At 34.8% G+C, this 20,451-nt stretch overlaps 2 protein-coding genes across 2 annotated transcripts in view; one reads left to right on the top strand and one right to left on the bottom strand.

Moving 5' to 3' along the window:
- Window positions 1-8,671, top strand: part of LOC134752770 (talin-1) — a 168,635-nt gene extending 159,964 nt beyond the window's left edge. The window contains exons 61-64 of the mRNA XM_063688465.1: window positions 915-938; window positions 2,573-2,734; window positions 3,712-4,659; window positions 7,506-8,671. Coding sequence (XP_063544535.1) covers window positions 915-938; window positions 2,573-2,734; window positions 3,712-4,657 — 1,132 coding nt within the window. The 3' untranslated portion in view covers window positions 4,658-4,659; window positions 7,506-8,671. The remainder of the gene's footprint in view (window positions 1-914; window positions 939-2,572; window positions 2,735-3,711; window positions 4,660-7,505) is intronic.
- Window positions 8,672-9,222: 551 nt separating this feature from the next.
- LOC134752758 (uncharacterized) overlaps window positions 9,223-20,451 on the bottom strand; it is a 57,907-nt gene continuing 46,678 nt past the window's right edge. The window contains exons 11-20 of the mRNA XM_063688449.1: window positions 20,034-20,181; window positions 18,892-18,970; window positions 17,612-17,746; window positions 17,214-17,339; window positions 16,712-16,823; window positions 16,300-16,368; window positions 15,605-15,687; window positions 14,879-14,958; window positions 13,627-13,742; window positions 9,223-11,791 (exon numbers count right to left, since the gene is read on the bottom strand). Of these exons, the coding sequence (XP_063544519.1) occupies window positions 11,672-11,791; window positions 13,627-13,742; window positions 14,879-14,958; window positions 15,605-15,687; window positions 16,300-16,368; window positions 16,712-16,823; window positions 17,214-17,339; window positions 17,612-17,746; window positions 18,892-18,970; window positions 20,034-20,181 (1,068 nt within the window). The 3' untranslated portion in view covers window positions 9,223-11,671. The remainder of the gene's footprint in view (window positions 11,792-13,626; window positions 13,743-14,878; window positions 14,959-15,604; window positions 15,688-16,299; window positions 16,369-16,711; window positions 16,824-17,213; window positions 17,340-17,611; window positions 17,747-18,891; window positions 18,971-20,033; window positions 20,182-20,451) is intronic.

The raw sequence follows: 20,451 nt of genomic DNA, 5'->3' as shown, positions 1-20,451 counted from the left end.
TAGCTTAAGGTTTTTTGATAAGGTTTTCCAAATTTTATATTACACAAATATTATTTAGGAGTACGGTTCATTTTAAGACTACCCTCAAATTCTTAGTTAATTTTTGAGGGTATTTTTAGAAATAAACCACAAATTTATTACACTACTTTTTCTCTTGCTTTTAAGTCATATTTTAAAAGAAGAGACTAAGTTGTTAAGAATACTCTACACTTTTCTAAAACATTTGAAAAACACTGACACAAACCATTTCTACAATCAATCATTCTATGTATTCGATCGCTATTTATCAAAGTGTCATATTAAAGTATTGTGCTCATTCCTAATAACTATACTGCCCTCATAAAATTTACGCTTACATATTTAACAAATAACTTCATTTTTTAACCTATCATGCACAATACTTGAAATGCTTTAGAATGCTGTTTTAAGAAAATGTGTCTAACATGAATGTTTCACGTCACTTAAAGTGTGGTTTATTCATTATGATTGTGTCTAATTAAACGTATTTTAAGTTAGTTTTAAGAACATATGAATATATACTCTTGTCATTAGCATGGCTTAGCGCTTGCTCTATACTTTCTTGAGCAAAAACAGTAATTCTTTTGTCCTTTAGAATGGACAGTCAAGTTATGATGTCCGTTCTACAGGACAAATAAAAATTACTCAAACTTATAATGAAAGTTATTGTATTACTGGTTTTCTACATATTTTTGCAGTCCATGATATATTTTTATATTTTAAAAAGTAGCTTACTTTTTGATTCTACTTCTGAACAAAATGTTATGTAGAAAACTAGTTACGTTCTTTCTTCTTGTTCGAGCATTGTCCACCGCAGACCGGTGCTTTCTTCATGTTTAGATCTAGATCTTCTTGTAATCTGTGTTATATCTAGCCGTATACCGTTTAATTTCCAGAAGCAGAAATGACAGAACGATGCCGTAAGTTTTTGTAAAGCTTAGGCACATGATTCGTGTTTTAAAAGTTTGTATGAAGTGACTTGAGTTATTTTGTACAAATGTATGAGAACACGAATTGTGGTGCGCAATGGCAATATCGTGTGGTCGGCGTCAGATACCTTTTTGATTCACTATATTTTTTTCCCATATAAAAATCTTTCCCTTGTACATACAGTTTTCTCTTTCATAGTGTAGTGCTAGTTTAAAAGTGTACAGAAATGCAATATTCTTCATTAAAAAATCCATACCTTAATGTTACCTCATTTTCTCGTCTTCAAGAATAAAAAAAATAAAAAAGAATAAAAGCAATTTTATGATTGTTTTTATCCTCTTCGCCTCACATGTTTTTTACCCGCTTTTCGCCCTACTTTTCTCTCTGACGCCGACTTTTGATCGCTTATCCCGCGTTTGCAAATGGCATATTTTGTGACAATCCACAGAACAAGATACCTTACAGAAACTTATAACTAAATGTGTAGTTTTATCATCTTAGCTTTTATATTTAAATTAACATAAATAAACTAACTATAATTAACTACAACGGGAATAAAATTTCAAAATATAGAAATGAAATATATATTTGAGTGACAAATATATAAAATTAATTAAATACTAATCTTTTTGATATTACCTAATACAGTAAGGTATTTTGTTGTGTGTATTTGACACACGCTTCGAAACATCGTTCTGTACATATTCCATGTTTTACAGCCTTGTTCCAGCTTTGACAGTTAACCAACTGTAATAATGACGTGTTGACTTGTAGATTTAGAATGGGTTGTTTGAAACGATTTGCATTTGTGTCAAAAAATATTTAACTGAGATTTTATGCCATCATAGTGATAGTTTTTTTATTAAATTCTGATCAAATTGCAATGGAAAAATAGTTCTTAGGAATTTCTTAGTTTTTTTTCGAATCGGCACTAATTATAGTTTTATCTTTTATCACACCTAAAAATAATGAGATGCGTGAAATGATTTTTTAAACGATATTTGATAATCTAGTTGCCTTTAATTATATGACATCATATTGTCTTCGGTTACCGCGATAGTTGCTCATGAAATAAAACTATGAAAACGGATTATATCGCGTATATTGAATTTATTGACCACGAACGCTGTAAAGGGTTCGAAACGTCGGGATGTATTATAAATTCAATATACGCGATATAATCCGTTTTCATAGTTTTATTTTATATGACATCATATAATAATAATATGTTTTCTTTTATATTATGTAATGTCTTGTTTGTTTGTTCTTACGAATAAAATCTTATTCTATTCTATTCATATGAATTCTTATAGTGTCTGTGACAACTGTCACTACAGTACAATTGATGACTCCAGAAAATGTACTGAAGTGACAATTGTCACAAACACGATAAGAAATGAAAACACATGTATAGTTCAGTTACCTAAACAAGGCATATGCTAGGATATAAAATAAATAAATTAATAAATAAATAAAATAAAGAAACTCATTCGTATATCTTGGCTATGATATTTAGACAGATTAAAAAATATCCAATAAAAAAGATGCCAATTCGTTTGAACCAACCCACCCCACACACTGACCCTAACAACTAATTTTCTAAATCTGCATGGGGTACTAATAGGAGCATGGACGAAACCATAACCGTGCGATCGCTGCAACTGCCCCAAGTCCGGACGGCCGTGCTCGTGGGCCCCGACCCGGACGGCCGCAAGAGCGAGGGAGACAGGATATATTACAAGAGGGAGAAGCCGCCGCCGCCGCCGCGCCGGGCCTCCTTGTTAAAGTATGCGGAATAATGGGTTGGTTTATTCACTTTCCGCGCACCGGGGACAGCCATTAGCACCATCAATTTGACGGCTGGGGATGCAAATAGGTTATGGCAATTATGACTTTTGAATATACTAGCGTGTTCAAGTTTTTCCGCGTAAAAGGAATAGTTCTGTTAAATTATGGATCAAAAACGTGATATAGAATAAAAAAATGAATTTTTCATTTTTTTTGACAAATGCTACACAATTTTTTTATGTTTTAACTTTGTGGAATTATGTTGAGCGTGCCGGCAAGTAAGTAGGATCTTAAAAGTTAAGTACTTAGATGAGATTTTCGCCTCTTTTAAAGCTTACGCGTATTATGTTTCGTGCGTTCCGTAAAAATGTCAATCAAAAATAAACTAGTTTTCATCATCTTATTGATAACTAGCGACCCGCCCCGGCTTCGCACGGGTGCAACGCTAATGTATTATACACATAAACCTTCCTCTTGAATCACTCTATCTATTAAAGAAAACCGCATCAAAATCCCTTGCGTAGTTTCAAAGATCTAAGCATACATAGGGACAGACAGACAGCAGGAAGCGACTTTGTTTTATACTATGTTACCAATCACTGGTGGCAAAGTAATTTTCAAAACGGTTTTTATAGTTCATCATTAAATTGGACCTTTCTTTCGTAGTAAATGATGTATCGTTTCGTAGTAAACGAGAGGGACAGTAATTCACTTGAAAAGTCATAATTGCCATAGTACTTTTGTAGACCTATCTGCCGTCGTCTGCACCAAAAACATTGGCCGTAAAACAATTGCTAAAGTCAACATCGAAGAACATCATTCCACAGGCGGCGTCTCGCTCACACTCAGTGTGCGACAGAGACATCGCACATCGCTTTTAACTGTAACTAAAGCCTGCATGCATGGCATGGTGACAGCTTCCCTTCCGGTGACGGGTAACATCCGGTCGTCCACTAATAATAGAAAACATTACAGTTACGAAACGAGACTCTACGATACTCCGCGCAGCGAATACTCCAAGACAGAAGAACAGAGGCAATACGAATCCAACATCTATAAGAAAGAATTCGGATACGATGCACCGAAAATGAGTCCTCTAAGCCCAAAATTTAACGCCAGAGACCTCAAACTAGATGATAAAGAACATATTTACTCGACTCTTAAAAAACCCGCGAATTTCGATGGAGTCGGACAAAGTTTCTCCGAACATCAGAAATCTACCGAAGCTATCCCGGGCGGTACAAAACAAACCGAATTCACTGTTAAAAGCGAATCTTATCAAAGCTATCCAAAAACTGAATTCATAAAAACGGAAACCACAAAATCACCATTTGTAACCTCAACGCCGTCTAAGTTTGAAAAGTCGGATTATCATCAAGAATTCAAACAAACGTCCACAGATCTTGTCAAAGCCGCGACACCAGATTACGAAAGAATATCTTCACCATACGGGAAAGAGGTCCATAGCTACGGAGGTCCAAATTACATGGAAGAAACTATGACTGAAGTTAAAGAAATACCTAACGGAACTCAGAAGGTCACTACTACTAAAATCTATAGCTCTTCACCAGTCAACCTAACTACGACAAACACTAAGTATGAACCAGTCAAATTGGAAGGAATCGACGAATTATCCAAGTCTTTTGATAATGATAGCCGTTACAGCACTCTGGACTCTAGATTCAACACGTTAGAGTCCAAATTAAGCTCGGACACGAGTCGCTCGTTCATGAGGCCTTCGGAATTCAAAACAGAGGGTCATTCGGTGAAAAAGGACCTCTCGAAAGAGATAGACAGCTTGGATAAGAAGTTCTCAAAGTCGACGGTAACTTCGGAGACCGTTGAGAGGAAGAGTGTCATGACAAGTTCACACAAATCGGAAACAAGTTCAACTGTTACGAAGAAATTTGGAAACTTTTAAAGGTTCGTTTAAACTTAAGTGCCCTTAGACTATAGCAGTGTATAGTCATCGGAAAATTTCGTAAATTGCGTCCCACATGGTAAATTTTCGGAAACTTGTATTTTTGTATGGAAATCGAAATTTTCCTTTTCATAATTCAAATTTTCCTGTCATAGTAAAATGAAAGTTTCCTTTGTTTCCTGTGAAATTTCCGAGAACTTTTCCAACTTTTTGGAAACTATCTGTACACACCGAAATGTGATCTATATTCGTCAGTATTGCAAACTTTATTGCAATAGGTACATCGATTATTTACAATTATTGTCTAAATTAAAATATAACTTATGTACATATAGAACAGGGGCACTTATTAAGTTTTTAAGCTATACAGGCTTGCTAGTACAGTCGGTTTTATTGTTTTTATAAGTAAATATATTTGTTATTAGCCAGATGATATTTTATTAGCATAATCCTACTTCTGCAAAGTTGGTAACGCGTTTGATATTTAAAGAAAACTTAAAATATCCATTTCAGAAACAATCCGCCGGTAAACTTAAAAGTTAGAAATGGCGGCCACTTTTTCAAATGAGTAATAATATTTACTGGGTATTTTCATTACTTAATGTACACTATTTGATTGTCGCAATAGAATCGGCTTAGAGGCTTAATTTAGATGTTGTGTTCGTCAACCGACTTCGAAAGAAGTGGTAATGTGTGTAGCTTTCAGTAGTCATACTAGAAGTACGATTGTATGGCCCCATACAATCTTACTGTTTTGTATGGAATCGTGCAGTCTTACTGGGCTTCAGTAGCGCGTGGATTAACCAAAACTAGTCCTTATTGTTAAAGTGATAGAGTTCACGCGTATGTTATATGGCATTTGTGTGTGCATTATAATGAAATTGATTCTTATGAAATATGTGAACGCACGTTGAAATTTAAATATATATTTGAAAATATAAAATATATGTCTCGAACAAAGATTTTATGTTTAGATTTAAAACTGCCTTAATGTCTCGATATTTGAACGTGTCACGATTAAGTTATTTTTAGTTCCTAACCGTTAAAAAAATGCAATAATGTATTTATTTAGAAACACCTTTTAGACGGAGGGAACTAGAAATGACTTGACGATTAAGTTGAGGTTACTACAGGAAATGCTAGTTTAGAAAAATACGTAACAATAATTGTTACATATTATTTAAACGTTTTGTGTATGTAGCCTTGACTGCGAGAGAGTAGTAACTGAAAAACAAGAAGTGTGAATAAAAATGAAATTTTGAAATGTTCCTTGCCAAACAAAGTCCCTTTTGTGCGAAAGTTTCGCAGTTAGTACTTTCTGTTCGGTGCTAGACACGATTGACTAAAACCTAGTGCCTAAACTTGGCCTTAGAAAGAATATACAAAGATTATTGTTTCAATTTGAAAATTCTATAAAAGTTGATGGTTTTGATGAAAATTATTATTCAGACTGGGAGCGGATGTAAAATTAACCAAAAATTATAATATAGACTGGGTTTGGACTAATCATCCAATAATGAATAACACTAACTATGAAATAATTTAATAGACTAAATAACAATATAAATACACACCATGATATTTCCTGTCTCAATAATAAAAATATTATGCCTCGTCTATAAAAACCTAATGCTACAGAGCAAAAAAATAAGTTGTTACTACAGATGAAGTTATAATAATAAATAAATGAAATAATAATACGTGATAATGTTACTTAAACGATTGCCATACATTTTTAATAATACTTTTAATAAATAAATAAAATTGAAGCTCCTAGTCGACTCACGAAGTGCTAACCCTTTGGGTACCTTATATTTATGCCTTAAAATATATTATATTATGAAATATGAAATTTGTAAAAAAATATAAACCAAGGCAGCAGGCGAGAAGGGGCGTGGAGTTATAAAAAATGTTTTTTTCAATAAACACAAACATGAATTTAAAAACATGATACTAAAATGAAATGAAATTAATAAATATTAAGACTAAAATTGTATGTAAAAAAACTTAAGATCCCTTCAATTAAAATATTGACTGTGCATACAAAAGTCAGAGGTATAGATTTATAAACTTTACTTATTTATTAACATATATAAATATGTATATTTTAGGTTAAATTTTGATTATTGTATCTCTTGCCATAGATATCTATATAATTTATTTATTACGCGTATGCCCCGAAATATAAAATATTGAGATAAAATTAAAAAATATAAATAAACGCCCACCGCGCCCCTAGTCTTTGAGCCAAAACCAAATGTGCCATTAAAACATTTATTACAACCGTGCCTTTAAACAAATAAATGAAACCTTCTAATGTCTTTAAATTTATTACAATTTGAATTTTACTACGCGTAACGTCAATTTTAACTAAAGGTACTTTTGGTATAATATAATGCAATGCTATATCAAATTTACCCATAAACGTGCCATGAACAGCCATTTTTGTACATAATTTATGTATAATATGTGATGTGTAGGGTGCAATTTAAGTAACAAATAACATGTAAGGCATAGCTCAGTCGTCCATACTATATGTATGAGCGATTAAGCGAACGTAGCTTGTATTAAACTACTTTAAGTACTAATGATTGTAACAGTTAGGTAGCTGATAGTCTCAGATATTTTTATTTTTATTCATTAGTGCATCTGGATATTAATGATGGGTCATGTTGCTTAAATATATTTATAGATGTCGTAAAATAGTTTTTAATAAGCATTTATGTGGTAGTCTCATTAAAAACTAAAGCTTTTTATAGATCGCGCGTATATCTGAGATTATTTCTAATGCTTATAACATATTTATTTCAATGTAAACAAATTATGATATATTATTTATTTTTTATAGAAAAATAATGGCGACGTCGACCGTGGTCTGAAGAACAGCCTAAAATATGTATAATTGTGCCTTAATTTCGCTTGAAAATGTATTCCAACACGCTTAAATATATAATACATAATTCTTATATATATTTTATTTAATGACAGCTTTAGTGTTTGAATTCGGTCATTATATTATTAAGCGTGTGATAAATAATATTTTTGTATATTAATATTATATTATATTAATATAAGGAGCCCGCGCAAGCGACACGTCCACTGGAGGTAATATAACACCAATCAAATAGATTTATGTCTATATTAACTTTACATATATTTCATATAATATAATTATTATTAACTATACTCAGTAAAATAAATGTAAGTTATTGGGACTGTCTGTGTCAAATATAAGGCGCTAAAATAAACATTAGTGAAATACAAACAAGGCACAACGTACAACATATTGTTACTTTGGCAGAATTTGAGCCGTGTTTGTATTTACTTGTAAATATTAGCGCTTAGATATGTGACACCGACTGTACATTTGTCGAGGCAACAAACTTATAACAAAACGTGAGTTTTGCATCTAAGTTTGTAATAATTATGACGTTTGCTTAACGTCAGGCTAATCTGGTGTCTTATTATTATTAATATAAATGTAGTTATGACTATGTAATCTTGAAATCTAATATAATTATATACTGTGTAGATCTTGCGTGCGAAGTGTATGCCTGATATTATGAATTCTACAGATTAATTTTAAATGAGTTACAAATATTGAGGCTGTTATTTACATACAAATGTTTTTTTTTAAGTACAAGAGTGAAAATCTAATCTTAATATAATGGTAATACGTTTTTATCTAAGCCGAAACACTCCCGATTTTGTATCACGTTGAAAATTACTCTGTATAAAAATATGTATTGTTATTTTATTTAATGTCTTCTATGAATATTATTTAAGTCTCGAACGCATACAGTTCTCACGCGAATATTTTTTTGATACTTCTTTATTATAATATATTATACAGTGTAACCTCTATAGGGAAAACCAAATAAAATCACTAATTATTATTGTTTTTGTTTAAATCGCTTTTGATTTATAAGTTTATTGTTTGTCGTCGGTAGCGCCCTCTGTGGGGTTTATTTGTAACTTGCATTACAGTATGGGTGTAATAAATAACTAATTGTATTGTGTTGTTTTATTTCGAAAGTAATTCAATAGTCACTCCCACTACTAGGAACTAATTCGTTAAAATCCGTCAGGTTATTTAGTGTATAGGACACGTTAAAAGAACGAATAGGTACAAACAAATCCCTCCCTTAGCCCATATAATCTTTTTTTTTAATCTTATTTATTTTATAAGCCATACATAGCCCATATAATCTTAAAAATATAGGATTAGAGCTAAGCAGTAATTTTGTTCTCTATGAAAAATAAACAGTTTAATTTTTTTTTAATATACACACATACGAACACACAAAATTTACTAAATTCAAGGCTACGGTGTATTCGGGTATTTTCGAAAATGGATTCTAAAACGATATCATGACTAGTGGTAATAAATTGTCCGAATAATAAGCTTTTTTTTCTTTTTTTTTCTTTTTCTTTTTTTTTCTGTAAATAGGCTTAAGCTAGCTCTTTCACATGTCAACTTATAACTATATATACATATATCACTTTGTTGTCTTGATGACAGGCTAAAGGAGTTTCAATAATAGTGTGAAAAATGAAACAAAATATCAGTTTTAATATTTAAATGTAATTAAATATGATAAATACATATAACTTCTTAGAACTATTTCTGTTTACATAAAAACTTGTTTTATGTTATAAATGCAATCTTAAACAATGACTATGTTAATTCGATAAAAATATGTACAATGTTCAAAAATCACTGTTTTTCACAAATAAAATAAAAACTACATAACTGTTTAAAAACTCAAAACAAAACTTCTTAAATCTATTTTTTAATTCAGTCTAAAGATTTCGTTGAAAGTAACAAAAAACTATTGTGTCGATGGCCCGAAAAAAAGGAAATATTTAAAATATCTTGACTTATACGTATGTTAATAATTTAATAAAATATTTACAATCTTAGTATTTTCTTAACAAGTTTTATGGGACTAAGTACTCGTATTTTGAGAAGACTCAATACATTATAATAGGTACATTATATTATAAAATTTACGCATCGCGAAAGCCAAATTAAAACTTTATAGACGGCAATTTTGTTTATTTCGTTGTAAATGCATTTAATTTAAGACTTTCTACTCTATTTGGACAAGCAATAATAAATCGTCTGCCTTTATCCCATTATTCAATATAGGTACATACATTAAACCTACATTTTTGTAGATTACTCGTTTTCTACATAAATTACAGTACCTAGTTACTGCTGGAAATGATTACAATGCTTATGCCCTGGTTTATTTAGTTTTCTTCAAATATTTAAAACTTTTACTACCACTTTGTTACCTATGCGCAAACTTTCCGAGCTTAAAAACTAGTGATTCTCTACTTTATCTACCTAACAGCTGTCTATAGGTAGCTAATTCCTTGTTATGGTCATTGTATATCATTATATTATCACTGTTTTCAAGCCTGGCAAATTTACACATAGTAGGCAATTTTGAGCAAAAGTAAAAACTCGTTAATCAGCAGAAATACTCGTAGCTCGCTGTACTTTTTTAAACCATCATTTTGAAATAACGTGAACTTTTATCACGAATACTCGTAGGTATATACAGTGTGGAAAAAAATTATGGGCCCTGGAGGCAAAGTACCTTAAAACCTTTAGTTCATATTGCTAATTTTACTTAAAAGAAACTACTTACTAGTCGATAATGCCGATATAGGTTAATGATAACATTTCTCCAAGAAACATTAGGTCTTACACTCGTCTGTCGTACAAAATATCCATAAAATCGAATATTTAGTACACAAGAATATTTTTATACAAGGGAAATTTAAAAAAAATCTATGAATGCAGTTTTGTCTTTTTAAATAAAAAAATTGTTTCCTTTAAGTAAAATTAGTAAGGTTTTAAGGCACTTTCCCTCCAGGGCCCATAAATTTTTTCCAACCTGTATATATGCTACTAGTTTAGGTTGCTAAAAATTGTTATACCTACAATGAAAATTGTTTTTCCCCTCACTAGCTCGGAAAGCCGTCTTTTATCCTTTAAAACAAGCGGAGAAAAACGCATTTTATCCACTAGTGGGGAAAGTAATTTGACCTTGAATGGAGCATGTTTAAGTAGCTTGACAGATAACAAAACGTAAAACGCTCATAATAATGGTTCGTTCGATATTAATTATCATTAAATAAATGGTTTGAGAATGTAATAAAAAATACCAAATTTAGCTTTATTTAATAATTTTAAGTCATAAACCTTAAAATTCCATAAGAAACGTTAGATTTTTTATAATGATGTTAAATATAATTCTGAATGCACAAGTTGAGTCGATGCAATTTCAAAACGCATCGTTGACATTTCATACGTCAGAACAGAAATGTCAACATTGTCAACAAAATTTTTACTTAAAAGCACTTCTCACCGACTCACGTAAAAATCAGAATTTCCAGTGTTTTCTGTTATAATATCGTACAAAAATAAGTGATTCCAGTGATGAAGATGATCTAACGCCTGTGGATGTTGCACTTTCCTCGCTATAGTGAGGGGAAAAGTTTTGTGTAACACACGGGTGCAAATGTATTTTACTTCTTGTGTGTTGAAACGCTCGCTACGCTCAGGATTCTATTTTAGAACCACTCGCTTCGCTCGTGGTTCAACTATAGAATCCTTTCGCTTGCTCGCGTTTCAATTCCACACTCGCGGGTAAAATACAACTTTGCACCCTTGTATAACAAATAACTATTAAACTGAAAGCATAACCTCGATTTTAAACTTTTCGACGCCGTGTCAAACACAAAAACTGTCACTCGGACGCCACGTCACCGAAGTGTCAAAACTGTAAAACTTTATGCACATGCGCGTCGGTCTATGTTGCTCTGTGATCTGTGACTGTGACAGATTAATCGGTCTTTGGCGTTGGACCTGCGGTGCCTATATCCGTCATTGGCGTCCAAAAGGTTAAGGCGGTGGCTAATAGGACTTAAAAAAACTTGAGTTCCGCCAACCGAGTAGAAGAGTGTGTTAGGGCAAGTTGGCCAACGACACTACAAGTACTAGGCGCGGTAGAAGGGGGGCCCGCGGCTCACTGTGTACGTGGATAAGGGAATGCCCTTCGTGCCGTAGATGGGTTCCGCGTTCTCGTACTCCACGTCGTAGTAGATGCCCGTTTGGTTCTGGGGAGAGGTCATTCTAATTAATATTGTGCTAAGGAATAATTAAAAAGATAAAAAGTTTCTTTTCACATCACCAATTCGAAAAAGGGATTTTTCTTCCGTGCTAGGAGGGATCAAAGTAACACTTTTCTGTTCTAGGGCACTATATTTGCTTTTTTTTGCACATTATTTTTTTAGCTTATATAATATTTTTAAACATCATAATTACCTCATAGGTGATGTGAAAAGCAATAAGTATGTGTCACATAGTAGCAAAATTATTTCCATCTTGGGCGTAACACACTTCAATCCCTCACTACGTTCAGGATTCTACTTTAGAATCCCTCGTTACTCTCGGGATTCTATTATAAAATCCTTCGCTTCATTTAGGATTCAATTTACGCCCTAGCCGTAACGTAAATATGTCATTTTGCTCCCTTGTAACACAATCTACTATTATTGCACATAGAAAAAGAAAAGTTACACAGAGATAAGGTAGGTATTAATAGTATAATAGGTCCCCGCACTAGGCCAGGCCGGGAGACCAGTTTACCATATTGTGCCATGCCTCAAACTACATCCATCCATACTAATATTAAGGGCCCTCCACACCCATGCGCGAAGCCGCGAACGTGAGTGTGGAGTTGATGCGATGATTAGCGAACTAGACTCCACACTCACGGTCGCGGCTTCGCGCCGCGTTTCGCGCATGGGTGTGGAGGGCCCTTTATAAATGCGAAAGTGTGTCTGTCTGTTGCCTCTTCACGCCTAAACCGCTGAACCGATTTAGTTGAAATTTGGTATAGAGATAGTTTGAGTCCCGGGGAAGGACATAGGGTAGTTTTTATCGTCCTTTAAGGGTGTGGAAGTTTGTATGGGAAGTTGATAAAAAATAAGCTACCCAAATTACTAACTCCACGCAGACGAAGTCGCGGGCAAAAGCTATAGTAATATATAAAAGAGAAATACAAATTGATTAAAGAAGACAAAAATTGACAAAATAAGAAAGATTTGGGCGGAGAATTTTAGGGTTCCGTAGCTAAAATGGCAAAAACGGAATCCTTAATATAGTTACGTCATATCCGTCCGTCCGTCTGTCCGTATATGTCACATTCATTTTTCTTCCTGCCATTTCGTGTCGAAATTACAAAAATCTAAAGTATTAATAAAATGTGACGTTTTCAACCAAAAGGTACCACATTGTCGATTGTCGATAAGGTTGATTTCATATTAAAGCTATATGGAAATAGCGCCTTATTGACAAGCGACAATAAGTACCCTTTTGATTGAGAATGGCACAAATAGTACAGTAGCATCCGTAAGATTGACTGTATTCCCGTTTGTCCCCGCCCACGTGACTAAAGGCGGGGACTCATGGGAATATACAAACTTAACTTTTGGTTTTATTACCCACGTAGGTACTAAAATGACAGTTTAATAGTATCAGCTACCAATTTGTCGAATCGATCCGTCAATTTAGTACAAAATTGTTACAAAAACATGATAACATTTACGCAATCATCATAAACCGGCCAGACGAACTGTCATTTTATTAGCTGGTAAAACAATTTTTCAGTAGAAAAAAGCGGTAAATTCAAATAAGAAAGGCGGCAATGGTTGATGTTATTGTTGGTGAAACCAAATTGTCAGTAAATAAGAACAAAAAGAACTATAGGTATTCAACCTTTTCTTTTGAGTGCTTAGTACTAGTGAGACAATGATAGTATGATTCTCTCTGTCTATGTTTGAAATGAGGCAGTCCTTTGACAAACTATAGATAGAATTTTATAAAATTTGCGCCTTTTCTGCTGACAAATTAGTTTAGCATGCTATAAAAACTGAAAATGTGTAGTTACATGCAAGCTCCTCGCCCTGGACTTGGGCCTCGGCGCGTGCAGCAGGTCGGCGCGCTCCTGCGCGTGCGACGACGCCTCCGACGAGGACGACTCCGTCGCCATGTGGTTCGTGTAGCCTGGTGCGTCACATATTATAACGTTCATATTTATTCTGTTGCCGTTTTTTATATTTAATTTAATTATTTATTTCCCACATAGATTAGATTAGATTAGATTTATTTATTTCATAATATTAAATTTCAACAATTTTTTTAATTTTTTTTTTTTTTTTTTAATTTATTGAGAAACAAACAGTCTTAAAGTAAACATAAGCAACTTAGCTAATAGCTACAAATTGATTTTTTATAGACCTATAGTTTCCTAATTCACATATCGAGGTACAATTAAAAAGTAATGATAAATAGTGCAAACTTGTAGTACCTAGTAGTTGTACATAATCAAAACAATACTATGTATACAAGATACACTAAATACACTTGTGTCCGTCGTGTACATTATATGTGACGTTTTCAATCAAAAGGTACCACATTATGGCTTAAAATTAGAACGTAAATTGCTTGTATGTACGAAAATTATACGAAAAACCTGTCAGAGCGTCCTTATGGTAAGCGACAATGTGGTACCTTTTGCTTGAAAACGACACATATTATTGTTACATATCAGTTTGTATTATTAGTGTAATAATTAACACTTATACAGACTTAGTGTATACATTTTACGCTACAATATCACAATCATCTCAAACACTTTTATTAGTTAAATAATCTGTCAGATTTTGATCATGGTGGATAGATAAAAGAGTTCCTTATTCTGTACAACATAAGCGCAATTTCACCGTAAGTTCTAAACAATCTTCCACTGAGTTACCTACGACAACGTATGGAATTTTCCTACCTCAACGGAAATATACATTTTTTTTGTACCTAATTGGAATTTCGTATATTATTATATATTCCGACCACAATGAGGAGCTCTTCTGTCTTACCATTTTTTTTTAAATTGCTATTTAAATCTCCAATAAATTAAAAATGTTTTTCAATTTAATAACCTTAGTTATGCAATAAAAGTTAAAAACAGCTTGTGAGATATGGACAAAAGTTTATATTACGCGGGGTCTCAGGAGGATAAACATTAAACATAGCAAGTTAAAAAACTAAACTAGCAGATATTACCTATATGAAAGAAAAGCAGCTGACTCGTGGCAGAGATTCAAATGTAACTTTAAAGTGAAGTGAGTGGAATTATTACTCACCATACAAATTATGGTGCGAGCCCCCGGTGTTGACGCGCGACGCCACTGTGTTCAGCGTGCCCGAGTGGTGCAGCCCCAGTCTGTAGGGAATAAACCATATGACATTATATGTGCCATTCTCAATCAAAAGGGTACTTATTGTCGGTTGTCAATAAGGCGCTATTTCCATATAGCTTCAATTAAAAATCGACCTCATTAACAAGTGACAATGTGGTACCTTTCGGTTGAGAATGTCACATATGTGGGACACCATATATAGGGTGACTTCTAGTTATTGGCCAATGGCCACTTAATAACAATAAGGCTTCAATTGGCTTTTTTCTTTCTGATTTGTTAGGAGTGGCCAATTACTAGGTATAGCAGTTACCCTGCTCAACTTAAAATAAAGCGTTATCTCTCAATCACGTGGGGCGGGGACAGATGAGAATCACCGCTCAAGCGAATTGAGAGGAAAAATGCTATCCAATAAATATTCTAGGTAACCCGAAGTCCCAGCGCCACGTGACCGCCGTCTTGAATGAGGCGGGAACCGATGGGAATGGTTAATATAAAGCACCTATTGTGCCCGGCGGGGACAAATGAGAATACGCATACCTGTACCCAGCGTCACAGATGTGAATCTGTCGTACACATGTCCCCCTATATATTTTATATGTATTTAGAGATTCAAAGACTGAAGGAGTTAAAATTATTTCTCGAGGTGGTTATTAGTATAGTTTAACGTACCTGGGCATGGGCACGGGCGGCAGCGTGGGGTAGCCGCCGAACATGGCCGATGAGGGCCGCGTCGCCATCGTCTGGTTCTCCGTCTGAAAACACACCAAATACTTCAATATAATTCTTTTCCCTCCCTGATGACTGAGGGTCGCGACCACATAAGGTCATTGTTTTATGCACCGAAGCTCTGTATTCTGCACGATTTTCTGCCGTCCTACTGATAGAAACCTGTGTAGACCCCCGACAGACCTTATTTACAATATCTACCCAGCAGGTCGGTGGATGTCCACTACCCGTCCTCCGTCCACAATGCGCCTTGTATTGTATTGTATTGTAGTTCGGGCGATTTTCCGCAACTCGACGACTGGCGCCTATTTTGCGTGACATGGGGGTGGGCTATGGCAATGCGCCTTTCCAAATTATCTGCCTCCCGTCTGACCACGTGTACAAATCAACGCTAAGTAAAACTAGGGGTTCTTCAAAAAAGGAGTGTACAGGTTTTTAAAGGGTCGGCAACGCGCGTGTAATATCTCCGGTGTTGCAGGCGTCCATAGGCTACGGTAACTGCTTACCATCAGGCGGGCCGTATGCTTGATTGCCACCGACGTGGTAAAAAAAAAAAGTACAAATAACTAATAGAAACTACTACTACTATACTCACTACTACTACTCTATCACAATCAGAATAAGTAGTCTTATCTTACCGCGTAGTGGTTAGACTGCGCCATTGCCTCGGCGATCTGCGCCCAGCGCATACGCTCCTCCAAAGTCACCTGCACACAATCAACTTAAATTAAAATATTTGGACACGAAGGTTTTTTTCAGATGTTAAAAATACATCTACTTATGACGCTTATTGAAACAGTTGTTAATTTTTAAGCTTTGAAATGAGGGGCAAAATGGATCTAAAAACAGACCTACGAAGGAGTCGGTGTATGGTGTATTCCCATTTGTACACACCTCACGTGATCGCCAACATACATGAAGCGGAGACAGATGGGAATAACTCATATGAATGCACCTATTCCCATCTGTGCCCGGCGGGGACAAATGAGAATACACCAAAAGTAGGGCGAAATGAAAAACAATAGTTACGATTGGAAAGTGTAAAATCACCTGGTACGGGGGGCCTCCTACTGGCGGGGCCTTGATGGTGTTGACTCCCTGCATGTAGCTGAACACTGGCGAGCCCATGCCCACTGCCTTCTGCTCACGGGACCATTTGCGACTGTAACATAATAAATTAGTAAATATTAGAGGACATCTTACACAGATCAAACTCGGCAAAGCTTGTACTATAGGTGCTAGGTGACGATACCTATACATACTTATATAGATAAATACATACTTATATACATGAAACACCCATGACTCAGGAACAAATATTTGTGTTCATGACACAAATAAATGCTCTTACCGGGATTCGAACCCAGGACCATCGGCTTTACAGGCAGGGTCACTACCCACTAGGCCAGACTGGTCGACAAAATTAGAATATTTGGGGACGATGTAAAATCAATTTAACCTAACCCCAAAATAATCAAATATTGTAATGGGTACCGGGCGACGATATATAGGTAAATAATAAAACATTATATAGGAAACAATGGTCTAATACCTCCAACTGAGAAGTGCAGCCAACGTTGCAGCGATGACTAGTGCAGCGGCGAGGGATGCGCCGACAGCCACGCCCACCACCTCGCCGTCCACCTCGCACGTGGAGCCGTAATATCCCGACGAACAGCTGCAAGAAATTGTATCTTTTAACAATTCTTACAGTTTTGTAAACATTAAAAAATAATCGATCTCGGCGATCGCTTTTCATATTAGGAATAACATGATCAATTTTATTTACGTTTTACTCAACTTTGCCAAACATTACATTTAACAGCGAATCCGAGAATTTTGATTCCATGTGTTCCCGCGGTCACATATGGAAATTTTATTATTCCCTTCTGTCCCCGCCTATGTCAAGTGAGTCGGGGACAGGCGGGAATACAAAGTTGCTATTAATACCTGCAGGTAGGACGTCGGTTGCTGTAGCGACAGGTGCCTCTCTCGTTACAGTGGCTGCTAGCGCACGCGCGGCAATCTCTTCCAGCTAACTGTCCTGACTCTTGTGCGTCTAGAGTCGTGTCCGGGCAAGAACACCTGAAACCAAGTTTAGTAGGTAAGCTGAATATTAGGCTGCCTGGTCTTTAATTATATCCCTTTTCATCAACTTGTACAATTTGTAGCAACTTTGGGAATAAATAAAAAATATAAACGCTACAAGATATATATATTGTTATTTACAAGCCACGGAAATCAACCTTATTAAATAATTTTAAACATGTTAGCGTTTAGTATTACAATAGCTATATCTTTAAGTACTAGGTGACATATATAAGTGTAACATAAAATTAAATGCTTACGAACTCTCTGTGGTTCCCAAGATACAGGCTCGGCCTAGTTTGGGGACCACTGTCAAGTTTTCTGTGATTTAATGTTTTTTGCCTAATTAAACCTTTTTCATTTTCATTTTCAAATAAAATGTCACGGAAACCAATTTTATGAAAAATGCCACGGAAATCAACCTTATTAAATAAAATGTCACGGAAATCAATTTTATAAAAAAAATGCCACGGAAATCAATAGCTCTTTCTCGGTTGCATCCTCTTAGGAACCCGAGGTCCCAAAATTGACGCCGACACTGATTTTTAATAGGTGGGTTTACCACCCAGGGAAACTATAGACCTATTAGGATTAATTTCGTTTCTTTATAATGCTTTCTTTCACCGAAGAGCAACTAATTATTGTCAAATGTTATTTCGTATACTTATAAGTTTACCATGGCCTCTGGTTTGGTAATCGCACGTATTTTTATTAGGCCATCACAACTCGCATTCTCTTATAAAATATGTATGTATGTATGTATGTAAACACTTTATTGCACATAAGACAGGTTAATGGGTAATGTGATTCCACCATCTTATTATTATGAAGATATAAATAAATTAAATATTATAGGATATTCTTACACAGATTGACTAAGTCCCACGGTAAGCCCAAGGAGGCTTGTGTTATGGGACTTATGGGTACTCAGACAACGATATATATAATATATAAATACTTAAATATATAGAAAACACCCATGACTCAGGAACAAATATCTGTGCTCATCACACAAATAAATGCCCTTACCGGGATTCGAACCCAGGACCATCGGCTTCACAGGCAGGGTCACTACCCACTAGGCCAGACCGGTCGTCAAAAGTAAGATATGTTTTTACCTTACAAAAGGGAGTTTAACTTACCGGAAACCTCCCCAGGTGTTAATGCAAAAAGCCAATTGGTGACAGTCGTTGTATTCTGGAGACGCGCATTCATCCAAATCTGAAATAAATGTCAGTTAAATTTTTCGTTTCTTTTCAGACCAATCATTTATGCTCTTGAGGAAAATTTCGGGAAGCTTAAGACGGCTCTGCAATTCTTGAAAAAAATAAACATGTAAATAGAAGATAGGTAAGTATGTCAAAACCAAAAAATTCTATAGACTATGTGCCAGTTGCACCATCCGCACTTAACAGACTGATCAACGTCAACCGGCGCGCCGCGGCGGTTTACTATGAAACTTTCCATACAATGAAATTTAGCGAACTCTTTAACGATCACAAACAGTTGGTGCAACCGACCCTATGACTTTTGTTTGGTTCCAAGACAGTTGAATGACAGATTGTTCATTCGTTAGTACCCCCTTGATGTTTAGCCATGTGTGTCTGTTTAACAAACCGATGGTAGATGATGTATTCCTATCTGTGCCCGATGAATACAAATGGGTGTATGTAATTTCATTTTCATTTGTGACCCCGAGAGGCGATAAGGAAAACTGGAATGAAATTCTTTCCATCTCTACCTGGACGTAATTTTTATTTTTTATGTATGCATGTCTATGTATGTTTGTGGTTATAGTACGTATTTAAGTATGTTTATCTATATTAAAGTTTTGTGTTGTTTGGTTATATTTAAGTCGACTTTTCATATATAAGTAAGTAATTTCATATATATACTTATATATACATGAAATTACTATATGAAAAGTCTTAACTTTTCAAATATATTTCACATATAAGTTTAGTTGCTTAAGATAGTATTAAGTACTAACATGTATGGACCATTATGAAGTCTGAAATAAACGAATTTTATTTTATTTTATTATTTATATTTATTTATTTTTTGTTTCTTTGCCACCTACCGTATATTCTATTCTATTGTCTCCGATACCCAAAGGCTGTCTGAAAAAGATCGCTTTTAAGCGATAAGACCTCCTGTTGTTACCTCTATCCAATTATGTTTGTTTATGTTTCTGTGCGTTTATTGTAAACTATGTGAGGTGTGCAATAAAAGTATTGTATTGTATTGTAACTGATGCGAATAGTGAAATATACGGTAATAGTACCTTTAAGTGGTGCCACGGCCCCGGCGAGGTGATCCACCCACAGCGCGGAAGCCCCGACGTTGTTGGACCGTCGCCGCAACACTCCCATCACTTGCTTGTGGATCTCGGCGCCCACTGCTGGTCGTAGCATCTCTCCTGACTCCGACATCTGTGGCATAACTTACTATTATTATATGTAAGTTGTGACCTGTAATATTACAATTACCAATGAATTATGTCTATGTCTTTAATTTATTTTATTTTCTTTCTTTATTTTCTTTCTTTCTTTCTTTCTTTCTTTCTTCTTTATGTTGTACTTATTATTAGCACACTTCACTCGGTTCTTGTCTGTTTGTCTGATTTAATCTCTTGTCTTTTTATTACTTATATAACAATTCAAGTCTTGGAGACCAGACACCTCTAAGGATAATTTGATGAT

The sequence above is a fragment of the Cydia strobilella genome, chromosome 25 (assembly GCF_947568885.1).
Source record: "Cydia strobilella chromosome 25, ilCydStro3.1, whole genome shotgun sequence".
In the NCBI taxonomy this organism is placed as follows: domain Eukaryota; kingdom Metazoa; phylum Arthropoda; class Insecta; order Lepidoptera; family Tortricidae; genus Cydia; species Cydia strobilella.
The sequence above is the reverse complement of the archived record's forward strand: the minus strand, read 5'-3'. Positions and strand labels throughout refer to the sequence as shown.